Here is a 22,597-nt window from a genome sequence, read left to right as displayed (position 1 = left end):
TCGCTGGGCTAGCTGCTGGTCAAAACTTGGGCGTAAAAATCGCCCACCTTCGCCGCCTACGGTCGACATGAAACCACATAACGTATATTTCGCCTACGGGTATAACTTGTACTACCACTATCCAGCTATACCTACTCTCTGTGGCACAACAAGCTTTGTAACTAAGGAGAAACGGACCGTCGCTGAAGGTGGCACGTGAAGCAGTGACGTAATAATTCTCGTAAATCTTGTGTAGATCTGACTGGTGGTGCGCTTAATATGCCGTTTACAATTGGCCACATGATATTTGAAATGTACAGGGAAGGTGTCGAGGCCCTTGACAGTGTTTATTATACATGTTAGCTTGCCGGTTCGCAAAATTTTTAATCGTAAATCATCTTTCGTCAGGTACTAAAAATTAAAACTTACTCCCATAACTTCCTAGTGAGTTGAAAGTCAAAAGCTGCGATCTGCTGCCCAAACCTAGGTTGATAACTTCGTTTATACCAGAAGAGCGATTTTCATCGAAGGCAAACTAATGTTGCTCGTTTAAGGTGAGCTTTTTTAGGATTTATCCAAAAAAAGGAAAGCAGAATGGAAGTGTGTTTAAAAGTTATACTTCAATTTGAGGTAATGGAGACCAGGATTGTGTTTTAGGCTAACGTGGAAATGCAATAACGTTAATCAGAGTCCACAGGGTAAATATTTTCAAAATTAAAGTTTGTTTTCTTTTTAAAATTATTGGAGTTGACTGAACACGTAAGATATTTTAAGCAACAGTAAGTATCTGAAGGTGTTTAATCATGGAAACAACGCGGATATGAGCCTTACGCTTTACAAATACAACAAGATAACAGAGATATACTAAAAAAACATGCTCATGAGAAAGCAAAAATGTGGTCTAGTCAGAAGTGAAAGAAGAATTATTTTTTCCGGAATGTATGGAAATTTGTAAAGATGACATCACAAAGTTACGCCATAAAGTCTCAAATCAGTAACCTTAGAAAACCTGATCGGGGTTGTCGTTCTATGTCTTATACAAATAGTTTATAAATACAATGAAGAAGATTGCGGGATACCCTGGCAAAAAGGAACATGTCCTGGTTGAAAAAATGTTTTTCCGGTACCGGTACGGCGTATCCGAAAAAAATCTTTTACCAGAGCCGTTCCGGTAACTTTACCACTGGGTCTAGTTATATATGCAACAAAGCAACGGCAACACAAAAGACTTATAAAGCAACAACATCTGAAGCAAATATACATAAAAGACATATGTGAAATTAAGCTAAAATTATTATTTAAAAAAAAGTTACAATGCTTTATGCAGATGTGTCGTACCGGTAAAAAATGTTTTTTTGGGGGGAGGCCATGTCTATTTTCACCAGAATGGTTCAGCCATCAGCCTGGATGTATTTAAACCAGAATATCAGTTGTATTATTGTGCACGAAATCGAACGATAACCTCAGTTTTCCTAAGGTTCCTCTTTTTAAACGTCCTGTCATATGACGTAATTTTGTGACTTCATTTCTGATACATTTTATGCGGTCCGTAAAAATAAAAATAAAAAATATCGTTCTGGTAAGAAAACTATTCTACCTTCACCTCTCATAATAGCATATAGTATTAAGACCAAACGACAGAATAAATTCATATACTTAGTAACCTATCTATAACGGAACAAGAATTATACATGTTGGAATAATAACTTTGTCGGCCGTTTTGGTATCGAAATTTGGGCGCCGTTGTTTTGGTAGAGGACTGTTTAAATTTGAATTAGGGTTGGATTTATTGAAAACTAGTGATAAAGTTAGAGGGGGTGTTCGGGGTTGGTAAGGGGTTGTTTAAATCTTGTGCTGGCGGTTTAGGTCTTATTTCAATTTAGACCTTATTTCTACTATTAGGTATTAGATGTATTTTGGCCTAAATACGAACTGTGTTTATTCCAAACTTAACGTTATTCTTATTCCGGTCGATTTTCCTGAAGTCCGAAATAACAGAACACTTCTCATGTGTGACCTAATTTAATGTTGACACGATATATCACGTGTATGACGTCATATTACGTAAGATGTTCAACATAACCAACACCTCCCCCGCTAAGTGAATGACAGTGCACACATAGAATCAAAAGTCACTTTTGCTGGCAAAATAACCAGATAGAGATAGTGGATTTCGACCAAATGTCAGCAGATACCTGAAATATAGTTAAAAGTATAATGATGAAAATAACGGCCCAAATAGACGTATAAAGCGACATGCTTTATTGTTCAAACGTTTTGGCATTAAACTTATGAACAGATCCGTATGTAGTGTTCCTAATTAAAAGTAATTTATCAAGAGTATTCAGTCGTATACAGATATATATATATATATATATATATAGTAAAGTGTGTTCTACAGCTAAGTGGTTATAACCTGCTGGTTCGATTTCCTTTGTGTAGTCTTTAAACGCATTACTTAGAAACAATGGATTGATAGATGCTACAGGTCAAAAAGACTTTCATCACCGGTTCGCAACACCCAGTAAATTCCAAGACGATACACAGCTTAGCTTAACCGCTGTTTTAGTTAATGATTACAGACGCAGGGAAACATTTTAGCCAGTTAAATTTAGCGCAATATAGGTCGTGTTTAAGTAGTCCAGTTGTTTTTCTTTGGCCTGTGTTGACTTGCAAATAGCAGTTTGGTCGTTTTTCCATTGCACTTAAAAAATCAGACTAGTAAAAGAGGTAACGCTGAAATATTTCGGCCATAAGACTATTGTAATTAATACAGACTCAGTATTTAGTTATAGAAAATGAGCTACAGGAATGAAGCATATACAAACATTGAAGTCCTACTGAAAGAATGATTTAGGATTTTAGGTTCAAATTGGACCATTTATTGTGAGTGTAGGGTAAGGCGATGGTTCCTAACCTGCGAAACTTGCGAATAGGTAAAAATACAAAAATCATTTCACGGACTGCTAACCAAAATTTCATGTCATTGTTAGTTGGCATAAATATTATTTTAGAGTGACATAAACTACTCTAGGCGAAGTTGTGCTGAATAGACTCTCCCAAAACAGGGTTAACCTATATAAACAGCAGTGTTGTAAACAAGTCATTTTAAAAACACTTAAGTCCCATTTGTAAAATAACTTAAGTCCAAGTCAAGTCTTTTCAAATAAACAACAAGTCAAGTCCCAGTCCAAGTCATCAGTTGCGCAAGTCAAGTCCCAGTCAAGTCATAATTAGAGCAAGTCAACTTCAAGTAATGTCCTTGTCATAAAAATAAAACGTTAAACCCATTAGAATTTTAACTCGTATGATTATGAACAATAACTGAGCTAAAAAATAAGGAAAGGGGAACATTGAGCAAGCAATTTGTTTTTTGTGCTAAAATTCGGACAAATAGCTTAATTTTAATAAAAAAACTACATAAAAAAATGCTTTATTTCAACCCAAGTCATTTGTTCAAAAGACTTAAGTCAAGTCAAGTCATTTGTCCGAAAGACTTAAGTCAAGTCATTTAAAAACAGTGACTTAAGTGCAAAAGTCATTGACTTAAGTCATTACAACACTGATAAACAGGGTTGAATTTTTTTGCATTTTCGTATTTACAGTTGGTATAAAACGTGTAATTTACACCTGTACAATAAATCATTTTTTTGGAGCACTAGCAAAAATCAACGTGAACTGGCGGTTAAGAACCACTGGCCTGGCCTACGTAATGGTGACAAGGTAATGGATTAGCGCTTGCTTGAAAAGTCCTTTAAGCAAATGGCCCGAGTCAAACAGATATCTAAAAGCTTACCTAAACTAATCGACCCCGCAAGACCAGTAAAGATGCAGATAGATGTTCGATTATGAGTTTGGCGTCGTGCCAACATAGTTGGTAAACACGGAAATGGCCTTTACTTTAAATAGTGTAGATTTAAACAGTACAACTAATGGTTTTACAAAAAGCCTGAGGGCAAAAATCAACTGTAAGGTTTTCTATGGTTTTACGCCCCAATGTATAACTAAAGCTGTTTTTCGCTCGCAATACAAAGAAATAAAGGGGTCAAGTCATACCTAACAAAGCTCTGTGCAAAATGTTATGTTAAATTTTTCACAGGGTTAATACAAATGCCCAACGCCAAAATCTCGGATGTGTAGCGCCAAATTTTGAGGTGTGCAGGTGTGCCATCAAGGTTTTATGCACACCTGAGGTTTGGGAATCAGGCACAACTAAACCTTTTTTTCTGGAACATAGGTGTTAAAGTTGCTAATTAAAGTGTGCACATAAATGGCTTAAAAAAACTCAGGTGTGCCCCTGCCACAAAATGTATATGGCTGTGAGCGCCCACAAGTCTATAGTCCCAACAGGAAAATGCACTTCAACAGTTTAATAACCAAGACAAACCTTGAAAAATGAGCTTGCTCGTTAAGGCTAAGCACATATTTTCAACACGCCTGAAGCGCAAAGCATAATCCCAGGGCTTACTGATATCACTGAGTTGAGCAAGTAGTGTGTTAGAATCTCCGCGGGCGGTCGCAGTTAGGTTGATTTCCAGGCCACAGAACAGCGCACACAGAGGCTGGGAAAGTTGGCGGAAGGCATATCGAGGTGGCTAGTTGTTGTACAGTGGCTGTATACAATGCGGCTATTGATTTGAGGGAAGGTCGGCTACAGGTTAACACAGTACATGGTTCTCAAGTAAGATGCCGCGGCACCCTGGGGCGCTATTTCTAGTGCTCAAGGGTGCCGAGATATATTTGAGAATCTTTAGGAGTCTGATTTTTGCTTAACTCTTGCAACTTTTTTGTAGGGATTAGGGTTGAATAAATCCAAATATAGTTGATGTGTGTTGTGCCAGTTACGTTTATTGTGACATTCTAGTAATTTAGCTACGAAAATTTTTTGTAGGGGTGCCGCAATCTATTTATTATTATCGCCGCAAGCCATAAAAGGTTGAGAACCACTGGGTAGACGTGTATGGCGTATGTCGTGTTCTCACAGGCAGGCTAACACCTTCGAAAGCTGACTATCAACTTGGAAAATATGTAGCGGTTTGGTCGAGAAAGATGCCGAAAGAAGATTTAGAACTTTTTAAATTGGCAAAATATGATACCACATTGTTAAGATGTTTTAGACTGAAATGTAACACGTTGACAGACAACAATTTTTGCTTGTTGAACAAAACGTTTGACACTGTTTAGCAATATATCAACAGGAGGGTTGTGACTTTTTATTGATACCCTGTCAGTGTAGCCGAGTTGCTGCCACCTGCCACCGATTTCATGATACCCTGTTATTGATTTGGTGACACCCTGTCACTGCTTTGGTGACACCTTGTCACCAATTTAGTGACACCTTGTCACCGATTTAGTGACACTCTGTCACCGATTCGGTGACAACTTGTCCCCAATTTAGTGACATCCTGTCAGTGATTTAGTGACACCCTGTCACCGATTTGATGACATCCTATCAGTGATTTAGTGACACCCTGTTACCGAACGGTGACACCCTGTCAGTGATTTGGTGACACTCTGTCACCGATTTTGTGAACCCCTAAAAGGATGTGATATTTAAGGCTTTAAGTCTATTTTATGATTTTTAGGTTTCAACTGACTATTCTAGACAAGTATTTAAATACACCTAATTCATATTGTTATGAAAGTATAAAGAAAACGACAACCTACTATGTTTCTTATGTTGAATTCCTGAAAAGAGAAAGAAAACCGCAAGCGCCATGGCAACAACATTCCCAACAATTTTTACCACTGACGTCATTAGTAATGTCACTATGACGTACGATCCCGCTGTCCGAGGACTTCTAATCGCAATGGGCTCGCTGGCTTCAATTACCAGCTTATATTTTATGATCGCGCTCATCGTTCACCGCGTGAGGGCGGTAAAGCGCAAGAAAAAGGAAGAACGATTGCGTCACACGGAGCCGAATTCAAGGAGGTCATTAAAGCGCAGAGGTTTTGTATCAATGCTGTGGTTCTCTACCTTTTCTGATAACGCACTATGTGGATTTTCACTGCTGTTACGCAACACATCGTTTTAAAAGAAACCACTTGGTTAATTTTACTCACGTTTATTAAACCAGAAAAAAGCGAATTAAAAACCTCGCTTCCAGTGCTATAGTCTACGAAGTGAGATAACAGTTTGAGAAAACCTAATATTATTGATACTCAGGACGCACAGTGAAAGATGAATCACTTTATCCACCATACATTTTTTTCAAATTCGTGATAACAGCCGGTGAATGACTATTTCATTTACATTTTATTATAATCTTGGTAAAAAAAAATTATGTTGAAAGTTTAGTAACGATGTGTTGAAAAAGTTCCACTTTTATCAGGTGTTCAAATATGCTACCTACTCTGTATGGGCATTCTACGTCTTTCAAAGTTTTTTTTAAATATACAATGATCTGAATTTCGATTTTTATTTGTAAGGATTGTCACTAATTTTCGTTCTGTATATTTTCACAACCGCTATTTCTCGTGACACAGCCCGACAAAGGAAGTGTAGCCTACTAGTAAAGTTAATAGGATTTAACACAACTGTGCTTTTCCTGTATTTCAAATAACGTTAACTTTTTAAAAATCATTACTTTTTCAAAATAAATGCAGTATTTTTGTGGAACGACTCGGGACGGTTATCTTGAAAAAAATAGCTTAATAAAAGCGCAATTTTTTTATTTGTTCGTTTTCAGACACCTCGACTCCGTGGCTTGACAATCTGAGTCTAGTTTCAGGGATCCTGGCTTTTTTAAACTGCTCCAGCGAACACACGATCTTCTACACAAAATACACATCCAACACCGCCTGCAAAGTTATGCAAGTTGGTACAGCTGTTCTGTGTAACTGACAATGTTTTAAATCATTTCAATTCATTTTAAAAAACTGAAGTCCAAGTCAAGTATTTTGGAATAAATAACAAGTGTAATCCGAGCACAGGTCTTATCCCAGTCCAGTTTAACAGGTCTTATCCCAGTCCAGTCAAAATTAAGTCAATTCCCGGTCAAGTCCATGTCCAAAAAATTAAACATTAAACTATTACAATTGGTAAACTCGTCCGATTGCGAGCAATAATAAAAATAACACAATACGCACCATGTAGTAAGCAAATTGTTTTATGTGTAAGATAAATATTCCAATTTAATAAAAAGGCTTTGTGATAACACTTCTTTTCAACCCAAGTCACTTGCCCAAAAGACCGTCAAAGTCAAGTCAGGTCATTTTGGTCAAAAGACTAAAGTTAAGTTATTTAAAAACAGCGACTTAAATGCACTTAAGTCAAGTCCATGACCTAAGTCATTACAACAGTGGCAGCTGAAGCGGCAAAACGTACAAGCCGCACAGTTTGTTCGCTAGGCTTCGAACGTTTGTTTTTGCTTGCCCAACATCGTTATTTGGCGGGATTTCTTTTCGGAGCTTTTATGTAAACAAAATGATCTGCTGCAAAACAGATTTTAGATGATATGCTTTCCTTGCTTGATTCTTTAGGTGAAAGAAGACATAACCATATGTTTGCTTAAAAAATATACTATAAAGTCCTGCGTAGCAGTTAACATAAAAATGCAAGAAAATTTGTTGTTTAATGGATTGTAAAGCCCTAAATTTTGCAGCCGTTTGGGTATAAGGCAACCAGACAAGTGATTTTCGTTTTTCAAAATTTTAGTTTTTTTCAAATATTTTTCAAACATGAGACAATTGGAATAAATCTAAATATTTTAGAGGCTATTTAATTCCCCTTGATAAAAAATAATATGTTACAAGAAACAACTGAACCACTTTGGAAGTAACTATTCTCCCGCAGATAATAAAATGTCAAAGAAAGATTCCTGCTTTATTTCTGTAATAATTTTAAGAAACCCTTTTATGTTTTATAGCTGATTTCAAATCAGCTATAAATTTTATATAGGTGGTTTTATAACTGATTTAGTCTTAACTTAAATGTGTTTTTCACATTTAAGTAATGTAGCTTAATAATAAATTTCAAAGCCAAAAGGTCGAGTAAATCAATACCATCTTAATTAAGACGTTTCGATACAAACTTGTATCATATTCAGTTAATGCTACATTATAGATCCTTCCAAGTATATTGGTACCCAATACGATATCATCATTACATCATTACAAAGCCAAATATATATATATTTTTTTTAGCTAACTCTATTTTTATTTTTACCTCGGTTAAACTTTTTCATTAAAAGAGAACATCATTCACCAGCTCTTTATTTCATGCTGAGCTTACTTTGTGTTGCTTTGCAGAGTTTCTCGTTCGTATTCTACTCACTCGGAGTGGCTTGTCTCTACTCTTTCCTGTGGAAGCGACAACGGGCCTGCTACAACAGCCCTACCCTGGCGCAAATGCACAGCATGCCACTCCGCGTTCTCAGCGCCGCCATATTGCCCGTCTTTCTCGTTATGATGCTCGTAGGTAAGGCCCTGGTACGTTTTTTACAGGCGTTTACATTTTTTAACAGTTTTATTTTTTTGTTTTTAATTTGGTAATACCAGCTATACGACAAATACTACACCAAGTCTGGCTGCAAATTCTTGTAATTCTTACAACATTTATTTGTCTTTTAACAGTATCACTTGATTAACATTTTAATTAGGACCAATGGATGAACGAATGGAACTGTTTGTCCCTAATTTGCAAACTCAAAAGAAAATATAAAAGTCAACCTGCAAAACAAATAGTCGAGGCATTTTGGATATACTTCATTAAGGTTGTCGGATAAATAGGTCGGACCGAAACCAGTTGCAATCTGGTAACATCGGTAAGCCGACCCAGGGTTTTTTTAAGGTTTGGTTTGGGTGACCGCTAAGTAGTTTTAAGAGACCGCAAGTGTTTCATTTAAATACCAAAAAGTTGCAAGTCCAAAATTTGGGAAACCGCTGGAGAAATTTGGGAGACCGTTTCGGTCCCACTGGGCCTACCCGTCCGATATTAAAAAAAAGATTGTTTCGGCACTAAATTAATATAGTCATGTCATGATTTTCGACCCACGCAATAATTTCTATACCTTGAAATAAATATTTATCAAAAAATAGTAGGTTCACAATTGGAGGTAACTCAACTACTCAACTCTACTGCAAATTTGGGCCTAGTAATTGTAATCTATAACAAATTGTTTCCCTTAATTTTGCATGATTGAGTATAGTAATAACGTCATTTGGAAGTTTTCCGGCATAATCTTTCTTTTGTGCACGTACTTCAATTACAACGAATATTTTAATCAGTCTTAATTAGCAAAGGCTAAATAAAACAGTCGTAAACTACACCGCCGGGGCGGGCAACCTATTTAACACAAGGGCCAGTTAGGAAATTTAATGCTTACAAGAGGGCCGCACATCAAATAAACAATAATTGATATTTTCAGCTTTTACTAGAAAAACACAAGTACAAGCGAATATGAATATCATAGCAGACACACATGTGGATGTTCAAATAGAAGTTAGTGAGAAGGCTGATGTTGGATATTTTGAACCAACTTGTCAATGTTTGGTTCCAGGCCAGATGTGCATAGACGCAAACTATTTAACAGCAATAATTCAAAACCAGCTGTTAAACATAACATCTCCGTCAATATGCTCGGCAAAAGTCGTAGCAGACAAGTGTAATTGTTGCAAAACAATTCTTTATCATACCAACGTGACGCAAGTAAAACTTTATGAATAAAGATTGTTTTGTAATAGATGCTTCGCATTCGAGTTCAACAATTGCATTAGTGTAGCGGTGTAGCCTATGGATTACATTGCACTTTTAAACAGGAAACTGAAAGAGCAAAAGTTCCAACATTGGTGCACGCTCATAGCCTTATTTAGGGAAAAATAGCTGGAAGAAGGTGAAGGGCCGCACAAAAAAAAGCAAAGGGCCGCATGAGGCCCGCGGGCCGCACGTTGCCCGCCCCTGCTATACGGGGTTGCGATTGTTGTATGCTTTGTCGGTGGTATATTTTCAGGGGTAAGTGTTTATTTTACTTCTACTCCAGACAAGAATCAGTCTGAACCATACCAAAGCAAACCAAAGCAAACCAAAAAATAATGGCGACAAAAAGCAGATAGGCCATGTCCAAATTTTCGGTCCATATAATACAAGGGTTGATGTCAGTCTGCATGCTCAACCGACATGTAAAATATTGAAGTTTGTTCGATACAGGAATGATACTCACCGCAGTTATTTGGGAGTTTGACACCAGTCACATCGGATGCATCGAAACCTCAAACTCACGCACGCCTCTAGTGGTACTCTTCGCCGGTTCGGTTGCCATGCAACTAACACTTCTCACACTCTTCGTATATCCTCTGCGGAGACACTACTTTGAACGAAGCGACAGCCCGCTGTAGGTTTTGTGATGTTTCTATATCTTACGGTCGTTAGTTTAAATGGCAGACCGCAGTTAATTTTTATTTAGCCTTCGCCTTCTAAATTTTATTTAGCCTTCGCTTGCTAATTTGATTTTAGTAAAGAATTGTGATCATAATGTTTGGAGGTTGTACATAGTAAGTATTTTAAAGCCCATACAGAAGTAGGTATCATTTTGAACGTTTCGAATAACTGTTTATTCATTTTCATAAATCATGTGATGTTAAAAGTGAATAAAGAGATGTTTGAAACGTTTACTAATATTCTTACTAAAAATTCGAAACGTTCAACAATATTTCCTGATAAAACGTATTATTACCCAACAAGCGGATAGCGGCAAACCACTGGATGTTACAAAACATCAATACCGTCACAAATCATTAACTATTATATTTATGTTGTCGAAAAGTTCTTAAAATTGCGAAACAACCATTATATAAAAACATGATTTATTTGTAACAAAAAACAACCACTTGAAAAAAGATAAAAAGTATTATGCAAAGCCACTGGTCGCAGTTATAACGCGTTTAAACACAGAGCTGCCGAGTCGCATTGTTTTTATTTAGTTGAGTTACTCATATTCGGACAAGGACTTGAATTGGAATTGACTTGACCTAATTATGACTTGACTTGGCGTTTATTCAAAAAGACTTGACTTGGATTTAAGTTTACAAATGACTCGACTTACACTCAAGTCATTTCAAATGACTAGTTTACAACACTGCTTGTTCCTAATCCAGTTATTCTTATTGCAGAGCCGCCGACAAAGTTCTAACGGCGCTTGTCAAGCGTTCCATTATCACCACAGCGTTGTGCATTGCCGCCGATGCGCTCGCTTTCACAATAGCGATGCTGATACCAATTTCGACGCCATTTATTGTCACGAACCTGCTGTACGATGTCAATCTTCTCTGTAATGTGCTTTGCGTGGTCGGATCGTTCGCTGACTGGCGCCAGAGAGTAGCTCCGTGGTGTACCGAAGATTATAGGACTTTGTGTGATCGAAAATCGACGAGATCTCATTACACGTCTTCCGTTAAGACTTCTACTACAGTCGTATAGCAATATTTTTGTACCGAATGACACGTTACCGCCAATACAACACCATGTTCTATTAGTGCTACACTTTGTCCCTAAGTGCATTGAGCGTACAACAAAATCGATCTCAATGATTAGTTTATTGAATTTTGATGCAGTCTAACATATTTATTTATTTATTACACAGAGTAAGTCACGACTAACGGCCAACCTCGTAATTTAAATAAGTTCCTATATAGCTAATATGCGTACCTATTTACTCGTCAATATTTTGGAGCCTAATGGTTGGAGGTTGAAAGGCGTAGTAAGAATACCAAAACTCAAACATAAGTAGGCTAGGTATCATTTTGAATAACTATGTGTCATTTTTTCTTTTTATTCATTTTTAACATAGTCAACATAACTCTATGGTGAAAATGAATAAAGAGATATTCGAAACGTCAAAATTAACTGTGTTCACTGATTCGTAAGTTTGAAATTTACTTTAAATGCAAATGACGTGACTTGGACTTGATTTGTTGTGTCAATCATTTAGACGTGGACCTACACTTTACTTGCTATGTTTAAAATGACTTGACTTAAGCCTAAAGTTGTCTTGCAACTGACTGGGACGTTAGTTGTTATAAATTCATTCAAATGACTTATTTGCAACACTAAATTTTTGACACGGGTTAATTTTAAAATAAGAAACTATTTTCTGCAAACTTTTAAAAAACTAAAGCCAGTTTTTCCAGCAGTGAGTAAAAATAGCACCGCCCTTTTCGTCTTGTTGATTCGGTTCCGTTCGAGTGATTTCGCGTGCGGTATTTCGTCCAGAGAAAATCGCTCCTAGCTTCGAAAACCAACGATTCGCTTTTTTAGACTCGTAAGCTGGAGCATTGTGTGCGCTGCAGACTAACGGAATGCTCAATAATGCTGATCGCAAACGGTTTTAGAAGTCGAAATACTTTGCTTGAAGCGATAGTTGCAGAAACAATTTTTAGATGAGTCGTTTGACCATAGTAACGCTTTTCAAATTAAGTTGTTTTTGCGGTCGAAAGCAGGGTTTAAACGCTGATAATTTAGTTCAAGTTTAACCTTGTTTGGCAGGTAGTGTTCAGTTAAGTTTTGCAGTCAAATAATCTGTATTTAGGGGACTACAAAACACGGTTTTGTCTGATGAGTTTTTGTTACTCTATAAAACCTTGAATTTCTGGATATTTTTTAGTTGTCCGTTTTAAGTTTTTTCCTAAAACTGATGATTGTTCTGTTTTTTAAACAACATTATCTTTTTAAAGTAAATGCAGCGCTTTTTAATGTGTTTTTAGTGTAGGCCAGTGCTTTTAAAATCACAAGTTCAATTATAAGACAACATCCTATTTATCTAGGAAAATTACTTTTTAATAAAACATAATTTGTCAGCCTATAAAGGAAGTTATTAATGAAAGTTTGAAAGGCTATCCAAACAAATCAATTAATCAGTACTACACACTCTATGATATAAAATTGATAAAAACATTTTTATATTGCCTGTCCATGACTTATTTATATACAATTAGTTGTCCCACTATTTTACTTAAGCTATTATTACTCCAAACTAATTTAAATCTGTTGTATGAAAAAAATTTAATGTGTTAATCGACCTCTTATTTATTCTTTATGTTTGTTTGGTATTAAGTAAACTATATTATAGTTATTAGCAAATCAGCCATTTTTTTATTGTGGTTAATTTTCTTCACTTAAATAGTTGTAAATGTTTACTTCATGACAAGATCTTGAGTGTGCATGTCTAAATTTTTGAAATGTGCAGTGTGCAACCATTTTTTTCCACACTTGTGTTTCAATATGCTACCACAATTTACCCTTTTTTGAAATTTAAGTGTGCAATATGCTAATTCAAGTTTGCATAAATTAAAAATTTCAAGAGATTTCCGGTGTGCAATGGCGACAGAATGCTGAATGTTGTTTAAGTAATTGTGATGACAAGCATAACCGGATTTTGTGTTAAGATAAAACTTTTGCAAATGATTTAAGTGTGTTATGCAATTATTATTAAACTATGTCAATCAATAAAAAATCCTTACATACAATTCAACATAAAGATATACACTCTAACACAGTTGCATAACAGTGCTATTGTTTATAAACAAAAAAATTACTAAATTGGGTTAATAACAGATATATTTTATTAGTTTAGGAAGAATCAAGCAGGCTTTAGGGCCATCTGTTGCCTGCATTTGCTTCCATTCTGTTTCAAAAGGTAAAGAGTCTATTTTTTCAAGTTATACGCCTCTTTGGAATGAACAAATTGGAGTAAGTCTGCAAAAAGTTTTATTGCAACGACAATACAGGGCTGAAATTTGATTGAAGCCAACGCCACATTTGCTGTTTTTAGTTGGTAAAATATAAAATAGGCAAGCACTATGGCAACAGAAGGCATCCCAGAAGAAGATAGCATCTTAAACAACTTAAGCAAGTGAGTATACACTATTGTTTGCATGATGTTTTGCTATATCTCACAGAATAACAAAAAAATGTTTAAATTGTCTTGTAGGTTTTCCTCAGATTTAATTTATCAAACAAGACACATTGATGTTATAATTAAATTAAAAAATGTTGCAACAGTTTAGTTATATTTGAACTATTATTTTATTCTGCAACCAATTGCATCATAGTTTTCACCTGGCATCTAATTTTATAGGTTGCAAGTAACTGTTTAGCATATAAATGCTCAATATTATAGTTGAGAAACCAGATCATTTTACACCTTCAATTTACTCAAGAACACGACAGTTATGGAGTTCGAAAGCCGATATCACAAGCACGGAATGTCTGTTTCCTAAATCCCCAACTACGACTTCCTCAACGAAAAAGCCGAAATATTCAACGTCGTCAGAATCAGCAGCTCCCACTGAAGTCGTAAAGGCAGACGAACAGGTAAGGCAATGTGTTTTTTAATTGCCAATACTAATGCGACAGGGCTTCTAACTGGGCCTTAGGTCTATGTGGTCTAGTTTTAGAGGGTCCATGACGGCCTAAACAAAATGTAATTGTAAAATTGAATACTACTTTTTAAAATAAGCCGCTTATTTGAAAACAAAAGCTTTGGCGCCTTCTCCTAAATGTATTTAGACTTCATTTCAGTTTCACATTTGAAACAGCAGGTTTCCTAGGTCTTCTACTTGTTTTTTGACAGCATTTTTTTGCATAAACTTGAATTCCACGAGAGCCAAAAATTCGATGTTAAAAAAGTTTAAGAACCCATGTAATAAGGTACGATTAATTTTAGCTCAGGGTTGTTACTATGTTAATGATAGCCATATTTAAGGTCAGTTTTGAAGCTCACTGAAAGAAAAGGAGCCCTTCTCCTGCTCAGTTTTATATTTTCATTTTGATACTGCATGCAATATTATGGCAGGTGCAGAAAATATATTATGTGCTGTACATTGTGTACCACTAGATTGCTACAACATTTCTAGCTGCTTTATAAGCTGCTATACTATAGAGCAGTGGTGGGCAACCTTTTTAACACAAGGGCCAAATTGAAAATGTAATGGTTACAGGAGGGCTGCACATCAAACAAACCATAATTCCTATTTTCAGCTTTTACTAGAAAAACACAAGTACAAGCGAATATGAAATATCATAGCAGACACACATGTGGATGTTCAAATAGAAGTTAGTGAGAAGGCTGATGCTGGATATTCCGATCGGCTCAGTACAATTTAATTAACAGCTTTAATTTAAAACCAGCTGTTAAACATAATATGCCAGTCAATATGCGTGGAAAAATAGCTGGAAGAAGGTGAAGGGCCGCACAAAAAATGGAAAGGGACCGCACGTTGCCGACCCTGCTATAGAGTTTCCACTTTGTCACAGAGTGGACTCGGTGGACACTTGCTTGTTTTGCAGCTTAACAAATCGTTTTGGAAATAAACACTCTAAAAATTTGTATGGAATAGAATAGTATATTTATTTTGACATAGTTCGTTTAGAAACAGGTTTCCAACTGTAATATAGCAAACCATTTGTTGTGTTGTTACAACTACAAAAGCCGACGTGACGGTATGCGCTGCTCGGCTTGAATCGCGGCCTACATTTATCACAAAGTTCACTGGCAATTTATCCCATACATTGCCAGCAGCGGATAGCTGCCTTAGAAAAGTTCACAAATTATTCGCGCGTGCTAACGTCTATAACAATATGTTTACTTAGACCACGAACCTACGTACTTTCGTATCACAACCAAGTGGCTTTCAAGAGTTCGGCTCAAAAGGCTTGCTATTCGTTTTGTAGTCGATTTCGGCCGTATCCCGCCATTTTTTAATGTAGTAAGCATCATCTATAGCAGGTTTAGCCAACTTATGTTCGATTGCGTAAAAAATATTTTTTGACTGGTTAGGTGCAAAGTCACAAGAACACTTAATAAACATTATGAGCGTTAATTGCATTCCAAGCCAGCGATGGAGGTTAATTTGTTACGTCAAAGAATGCTTTATTAGGCTTGTACAGACAACAATTGGCCATTTTAATGTTATTTTAACAGCTACTGTAATGACGTAGCACATATTCGACGCGATCAACCAGGTGAAACGTGGCGATCGAGGTGTTGGCTACCCCTGATCTATAGTTATTTTCCAACATGGTTTACCATTCCATTATTCTTGGTGGCATGTGTACCCGGGCTTTGTGTTTTCAAACGACGTCAAACGATGCCAACTCCTGCTCGATTTTATCAACTCGATTTTTATTTCTAAAACAGCAGGTGTACATCGCTCAAATCAGCATGTTTAAAATATCGTCGCTTTCTAACAAAAGGCGATGTTCTAAAACCAAGCGTCTTTTTTAACTGTGATGTCATAATAATCTCACCGTTCATTATGCCTGGATAAATAGAGAAATTTGGGACGGCTTCAGAAGAGTGTAAAAAGTGAATAAACAGGCGAAAACACGGTAATTTTTTCTAATGAATCACATTTGTTGTAATTTACATTCAAATAAGGAAATAATTCCTGTACATTTATTCGACCCGACGTTTTTTCGTGTCACAACTGAGTGGATATCGAGGCTTTGGCGCTAAATCCTCGCTATTCGTTCTGTATTGCATTCCGACAGCATGGTTGTCATTTTGCTCTAGTTGTTAATTTCAGCTGCGCAACTAAACACCCGTAGCCGCTCCCAATACGTTTACATTTTCCGCAATCCAATTAGAGCCTTTAAGCCCCCAGGGCCTACGAGCAGAATACACAGTTCGACAGCGAAAAGGCACTGTCCCGTATCGCCTTCCCGTATAATTAATCCAGATTCAAACACTCTGAAAAGCTTAACATATTTAAAAGCGCAATATATTTGATAGCATTATGTAGGTTGAAGGTTGTGGTAAAACGTACTAAAAACTAAGAATATCAAAGCCCACACAGAAGTAGGTAGCATTTTTAACGTTTTTGATGTTGAACATGAATGAAGCTTATTTTAAAGTCTGTTGTAATTGATAGGGATTACAACTGACTTTATGATGTCTAAAAGCACAGTGTTAGGGTATTTTACCGCAAAAGAGTGTTTTACACTAAACTTTAAAGTTTTATAAAACCTTTGAACTCGAAGATTGTAGTGGCAATGTAGACTGGTGGCAAGCTATCGCTGCAACATTTTGTTGTGCCTTTTACCGTTTAAGATACCCTAACCCAGGTTTTTTAAAACTTTTTTTACCACGGACCCCTAAATTTTTTTTTAGCTCGCGCGGACCACGCTTGGCCAAAAAATTTAAAAAGTGACGTCATAAATTAACGTCACAATACAAATTGACTCAAATCTGCTGATTTCGGTCCAAAAATGTGAAAGTGAAATGAAGTCTTAATACAGTCAGTGTAAAACCGTTCAATTTTTAATTGAATTTTTCTCTTTGATAAATTGATTTACTTTTAAAATATACACTAATATTTCAATTAGGCGTTGATGGACCCCCTAAAACTAGTTCACGCACCCCCAAGGGGTCCATGGACCCGGGGTTAAGAACCCCTGCCCTAACTATCCAGCGCCTTCGTAACACCAGTACTGTATGATGTCATAGGTTTAAGCCGACTAGATATTAGTGTTATATTTCCTAGTCACATTGCGTGTCTCTGCCGCTCACTAATCCAATATAAATCTATTTTATTACCCTCCAGATTGGCTATATTTTTAGGGTAGAAACTTGCACAAATGGCGAAATGCCAGTGTGAAAATACTTCCGAAGCTTTTTCTCTATTGGCAAACGATTACGTAATGTCGGTTTATTTATCGCTTGCTGCTAATGCGCTGTTGCGTTTTTAACGATGTCAGTCGAACAATGATTCACAGCGTAATCGCGGCATCCAATGCGATGTGCAAATATGATTCTTTACTAAAGAGTTGTTTTGTGTTGCGCCGTGCTGCTAATATCGCGCTGGCTAGAAAAATCGAGCTTTTCTTTAGGCCAATTTAAAAACTGTTCTAAATCAAAAGTTTTAAAATTATGAATAATGCTTACCAGTGTTCGTTTGTAGGAAAAACAAGCATGTTTTTTTACTCAAAATGCATTTCATACCAAACTTCTCAAGAAAGCCACATAAAATCACACAATCCCAATAAACATATAATTACCGTTATTTTTCTGAAAACCGTTGATGTTGATGTAACCCAGTGGTTGCCAACCTTATCGTGAAAGGGTGCCGGAGAGGTCTTTAAGAATCTCATTGATTTCTCTATTTGTAGATAGGATTAGAGTACAAAAACTCCAATGATGAATTTCCTACATGTGTGGAGTCGATCGTATTTTTCCATTGCCATTTCAAAAAGTTTTGCGGCACACTTGACAATCTCTCAAGGCACACTAGTGTGCCGCGGCACACAGTTTAGGAATCACTGCATTATACGGTTAACCACTTTACGAAAATTCCAGTAGGTGTGTCGCAATCTTATTATTATTTCTTAGGGTGCCGTAAACCATAAAGGTTGGGCAACATTGATGTAACCCGTGACATAAAAACAAACACTTAACACATATAACCAGCTGTTTGCCCACAACGGCTCTATGGCCGACCCCGCTAATATAACAGATCGATCAATTCGCTCGCATGTCGTCCGAGGTCACTCAAGGTCACTGGGTCAACGACGATAAGCTCGAAACCGCGACCTCTATTTCGACTAGGGCCGAAAAAAAATAATCGCTCATTCAAGGCCAATCGCTCGATTTACTTCGATATTTTGCAATGGCGTATGCATAGGGAATAGGAATGTCCGATAATATCAGATCGGAGCCGATACCCGATATCAAGTGATAGTATCGTCACTCGTCCGACACTCTGGTTTCAAACCTAGTTGTTTTTATTGCGATCGTTTATTGAAAGAAGAAATTAAAGCACTCATTTCAAACACTCATTTCAATGCCGATAAACAAATAATGATGTCACAACAAAAGTTTGCTTAAAACGTTTTAAGATAAAATATCTAATAAACTGACCAATTTAAAGGCTGCTATTACTCTTTTTTGCCGCCAAAATTGTAAATATACCATCTCGTATCTTTGCTAAAACCTAAAATCATCTTAAAGTGTCAATTACAATTTTGATATATTCGGTGCAAATCCGATATCAAATAATTTGTGCATTACAGCCATGTTTTGCGATCAAACCTCTAGTTTTTTACCTTAAAAGACACATTCAAGAAAATATTACATTTAAAATAGAAGATAAAGTATCTTGCTTGCGCAAAAGCTAATTTCGGCCTAACACCCTTATCATTACCATTGCACTTTGCAATTTAATCTACTTTGCCTATTTAACCATGTAATTATAACGTAATAATATAATAATATAATAATAATATCGTCACTTGGCATCTGATAGGATCTTGATACTTTGTTATAGAGCTTTATGAGTCTGCACCCCTAGGCGCCTTTGATTGGGGGGCAAAAAACCTAAAATGTTATGACCGAATCGTTTTAGGTCTCTGTAGCTATCGACTCCCATCTAGTTCCAATCTGCGTTGGCTATTTAACAATGACGTAAAAATAGATTGAAAGGTAAAACAGATTGAAAGAGAATAATTATTATTGAGTGAATGTATTAAATAGTAGTTAGTTATGACGTCACTTTGTATCAGATCGCGATACTCTATGCCCAAAATACCGGGTATCGTTATCGAAGTGAAATATCCAGTATCGTACAAAGCCACGTCTGTGTATAAGGACCCGTGGGAATCGACCCTAGACGCGATACAATCGAAGCGGCGCCTTCGAACGATTCCTGGTAATTAATTGCGCCGAGCGTTTCGCTGTTAATGGCAGCTATCGATTTAAACAGCGGTTATTGACGCGCGAGCGACGCCGATTACTTGCCGCTAAAACCCTATCGATTAGAATTTAGAAAGTGTATTTTATGTAATGGACCAGTTTACATAAAGCGTGATGAATTACTTTTCGACACTTTCTCGCTCTAATAACCATACTTTGATACGTCGACTGCCTTTCTGGAGTGGGTGCTAAGTTATCCAGCCACATTTTGTCTGTTAAGTTCTAAAACTGTTTAAGATGCTACAACTTTGCGTATTAGGTTCATTACAGCATTACACCTGACCCCACTGATTTTTTTTGATTTAACGACATTCAGGTGTCATGGCACCGTACACAACGTAAAGGAACAACACCTTAACAATAACTTAATAGTGCACAGTGTCATAGGCGCCGAACTTTCAAAAATCCAGGGCGTTTTTTTAATTAGTACAAAATGCTTACTTGTCAGGATTCACCACCAAAACGTAATAGTATTTGGGAAACCGATTTAGCGCTTCTGTGTTTTCTTCTTAAAATAAATGCGTAATTTTCTTTGTAACAAATAGCAAATGCGCGCTCTAAAACGACGAAGGGCAGCACATAGTGGCGATCTACTTATTTCACAACAAAGAAAAGATCTAAACGCTGATTTCTGTCGGTGAACAATATAATACGTCTGTGATAATTTGTTCGCAATACTGAAGGGTAAAGCGTTTAGGTTATAATTGCCGTTAAGTCGTAACATACCTAAAAATCTGGCGCTGCGAGCGCGAGATTTTTGTGGTCTACCCCTATTATTTTCGCCTATGGTCATGGCACCGTACACAACATACAGGAACAACACCTTGACAATAACTTGATAGTGCACACAAGAATTGTTATCAAAACCTACCAGACCCTACTGATAAACCCGCAGATGTTTAAACCTGCACCTTGAAACGTATACTTCTAGAGAACAAAAGTCATCGGTAAAGCCCAATTACAAAATAGGCAGAAAATCTTACTTCTAATTAGTTTTAACTTTACAATGTATTATATTGGGGATTGGCTATTAGTTTCAAGTAGCGTAAGATAAAGAATACAGTATGTTGTGGCGGACCGAACCGTAAGGCAGAAGGATAAAATTATTTTTTCGATGCTGTAACTAGCATTATGCTTACAAGTTGGTAAGACCAGAAATATAAGGTTTCCTTGCAAGTGTAATAAACTCAACAAAGATTCTACAATCAAAGTAAGCAAAACGTTTTTTTAAACGCTTGTTTTTGAAACAAAAATACTTGATTGAAAACAATCCGTATGTCATGTTTAAATTGTTTTACCAGATGTTGTCAGTTAACCTCGGTTGTTATGGGTTTATTTTGACAAAAAATGTGACTTTAGATCGTTTTACAAGTTTCGAAAAAAGTACCACTTTCATTTTGTAGATTCACATCAAACCCTGTAGTGTCAGACTATCATCGACCATACCAATACCAACTGTTCCCATGCACGCGGTAATATGGCCAATCCCCAAGGAATACTGTTGAATGATTTGTCTGGCCTATGTTTATGTCACATGTGTCTTGTGTGAAACCGTTAGAAACATGATTTTACAAGAAGATATCAACAGTTTATATATCATATCATGATGCTGATTTCGTCAGCTGTTTGTTTACAAACTTGAAGTTATTATTGCCTTTTTATTTTAATTTTCACAAAAACTACTCAAAACGATTTTCAGTAGCTTTTTGGACATTCGTCATTACATCAGGATGCTGATTTTGTCAGAGCTGTATGTTTACAAACTTGAGCGACGTGGCGTTTTCGTTCGGCGTTATTGTCCGTCGACCGGCGATTAACTGACCATTTGCGCCAAAGTTAGAAGCTCGTGTTGTCACAACAATCTTTCGACAGTCGCTTATTTGTTTTCGAAAACTGCAAATCTTTTGCTGGCCTTACGTGTGTTGAGTCTACGGCCAGCCGTACTGTTGTTATTTTTGCGAAAAACAGCAATTACAAGTCGAAACGGTAAGATTTAAAGTGATTTACATGTAACAGTTTGTATTTTAGTACTTTTACACAATATTAGCATAGGAGAGCAGAGTTTTTTTGTGCTGCAAAAACAGTTATTTTTCTCCGAGCGAAGGTTATAGAAATGTCGTTAAACAACAGCAAAAAATCAAACACGTTTATATGGATGAATTTTTCGCTCCCGGTACGTGTTGGCGCAAATAATAAAAAAAAACAATCGCATAATAAAAATATTTTTTCGTATCCGTTAAAGGTATCATAAAAAAACTTACTATGGTCTGTAAAAAATCGTATGTGTACCAAAATAGTTTCGTAACAGACCACGCCTAAAATGCTTACGCTGTGAAGCAGTGTTTTAATCTGCCGAACATTATTTTTTGCTTTCCTCAAATATTAAAGGGTCCCGTTAATAAAATAAAACAAAAATTACTTACTATTGAAATCAGAACTTTTACGAAATCTTAGATAAATTTTAGTTATTTTATTCCGGTTCGCGGATGATTTCCTAAAACTAGGTTATTATTTTTTGTTAACGAAAATGATCTCATTAACGGAATGTTTGCCAAATGAAAACTATGCTAATTGTGATGAAAATTCAAATCTCACTATATATTTTGACAAATATTTTTATGGGTTTTTCGTTTAACAAAATCGTCAAGTCAAATAGTGCAATTTTATTTTCGGCGCACTTTTTTTCAAACGTTACAGTTATGCGGCCCGCGGTGACCGATCCTTAAATTTATCCAGACCCTTCATTAAAAAAGTTCGCTGATAAAGCGAAGCTACCAAAATTCAGTTTACCCTAAACCAGGGGTCGGGAACCTATTGCTCGCGAGCCACATATGACTCTTTTGATGACGCCATATGGCACCATATTGTTTACAGATAAATCAAAGCTTTTATTCTGGCATGATTCAAATAAAACTGTACGCGGCCATGACCAT

General features: G+C 36.5%; 2 protein-coding genes across 2 annotated transcripts in view; both read left to right on the top strand.

Annotated features, from left to right (window-relative positions):
• Positions 1–5,750: 5,750 nt before the first annotated feature.
• On the top strand, positions 5,751–11,398 carry LOC146145753 (uncharacterized). Its single transcript, XM_083390671.1, has 5 exons — positions 5,751–5,931; positions 6,672–6,799; positions 8,233–8,401; positions 10,130–10,313; positions 11,092–11,398. The coding sequence occupies exons 1-5, from the start codon at positions 5,751–5,753 to the stop codon at positions 11,396–11,398; spliced, it is 969 nt and encodes a 322-aa protein (XP_083246797.1).
• A 2,157-nt stretch (positions 11,399–13,555) lies between these two features.
• The window catches only part of LOC146145752 (uncharacterized), a 73,512-nt gene continuing 64,470 nt past the window's right edge, over positions 13,556–22,597 (top strand). The window contains exons 1-2 of the mRNA XM_083390670.1: positions 13,556–13,829; positions 14,137–14,290. Of these exons, the coding sequence (XP_083246796.1) occupies positions 13,777–13,829; positions 14,137–14,290 (207 nt within the window). The 5' untranslated portion in view covers positions 13,556–13,776. The remainder of the gene's footprint in view (positions 13,830–14,136; positions 14,291–22,597) is intronic.

This window comes from Ascidiella aspersa, chromosome 5 (genome assembly GCF_963924565.1).
Source record: "Ascidiella aspersa chromosome 5, kaAscAspe10.2, whole genome shotgun sequence".
NCBI classification, from domain to species: Eukaryota; Metazoa; Chordata; class Ascidiacea; order Phlebobranchia; family Ascidiidae; genus Ascidiella; species Ascidiella aspersa.
The sequence above is the reverse complement of the archived record's forward strand: the minus strand, read 5'-3'. Positions and strand labels throughout refer to the sequence as shown.

What these genes read in the sequence shown, in the direction of transcription:
- LOC146145753 (XM_083390671.1), top strand. Translation starts at nt 5,751, where the DNA reads ATGACGTACGATCCCGCTGTCCGAGGACTTCTAATCGCAATGGGCTCG. An exon ending in CCGCCTGCAAAGTTATGCAA is followed by an intron (nt 6,800 to 8,232) that starts GTTGGTACAGCT and finishes GTTGCTTTGCAG; the next exon opens with AGTTTCTCGTTCGTATTCTA. An exon ending in TCTCGTTATGATGCTCGTAG is followed by an intron (nt 8,402 to 10,129) that starts GTAAGGCCCTGG and finishes TGTTCGATACAG; the next exon opens with GAATGATACTCACCGCAGTT.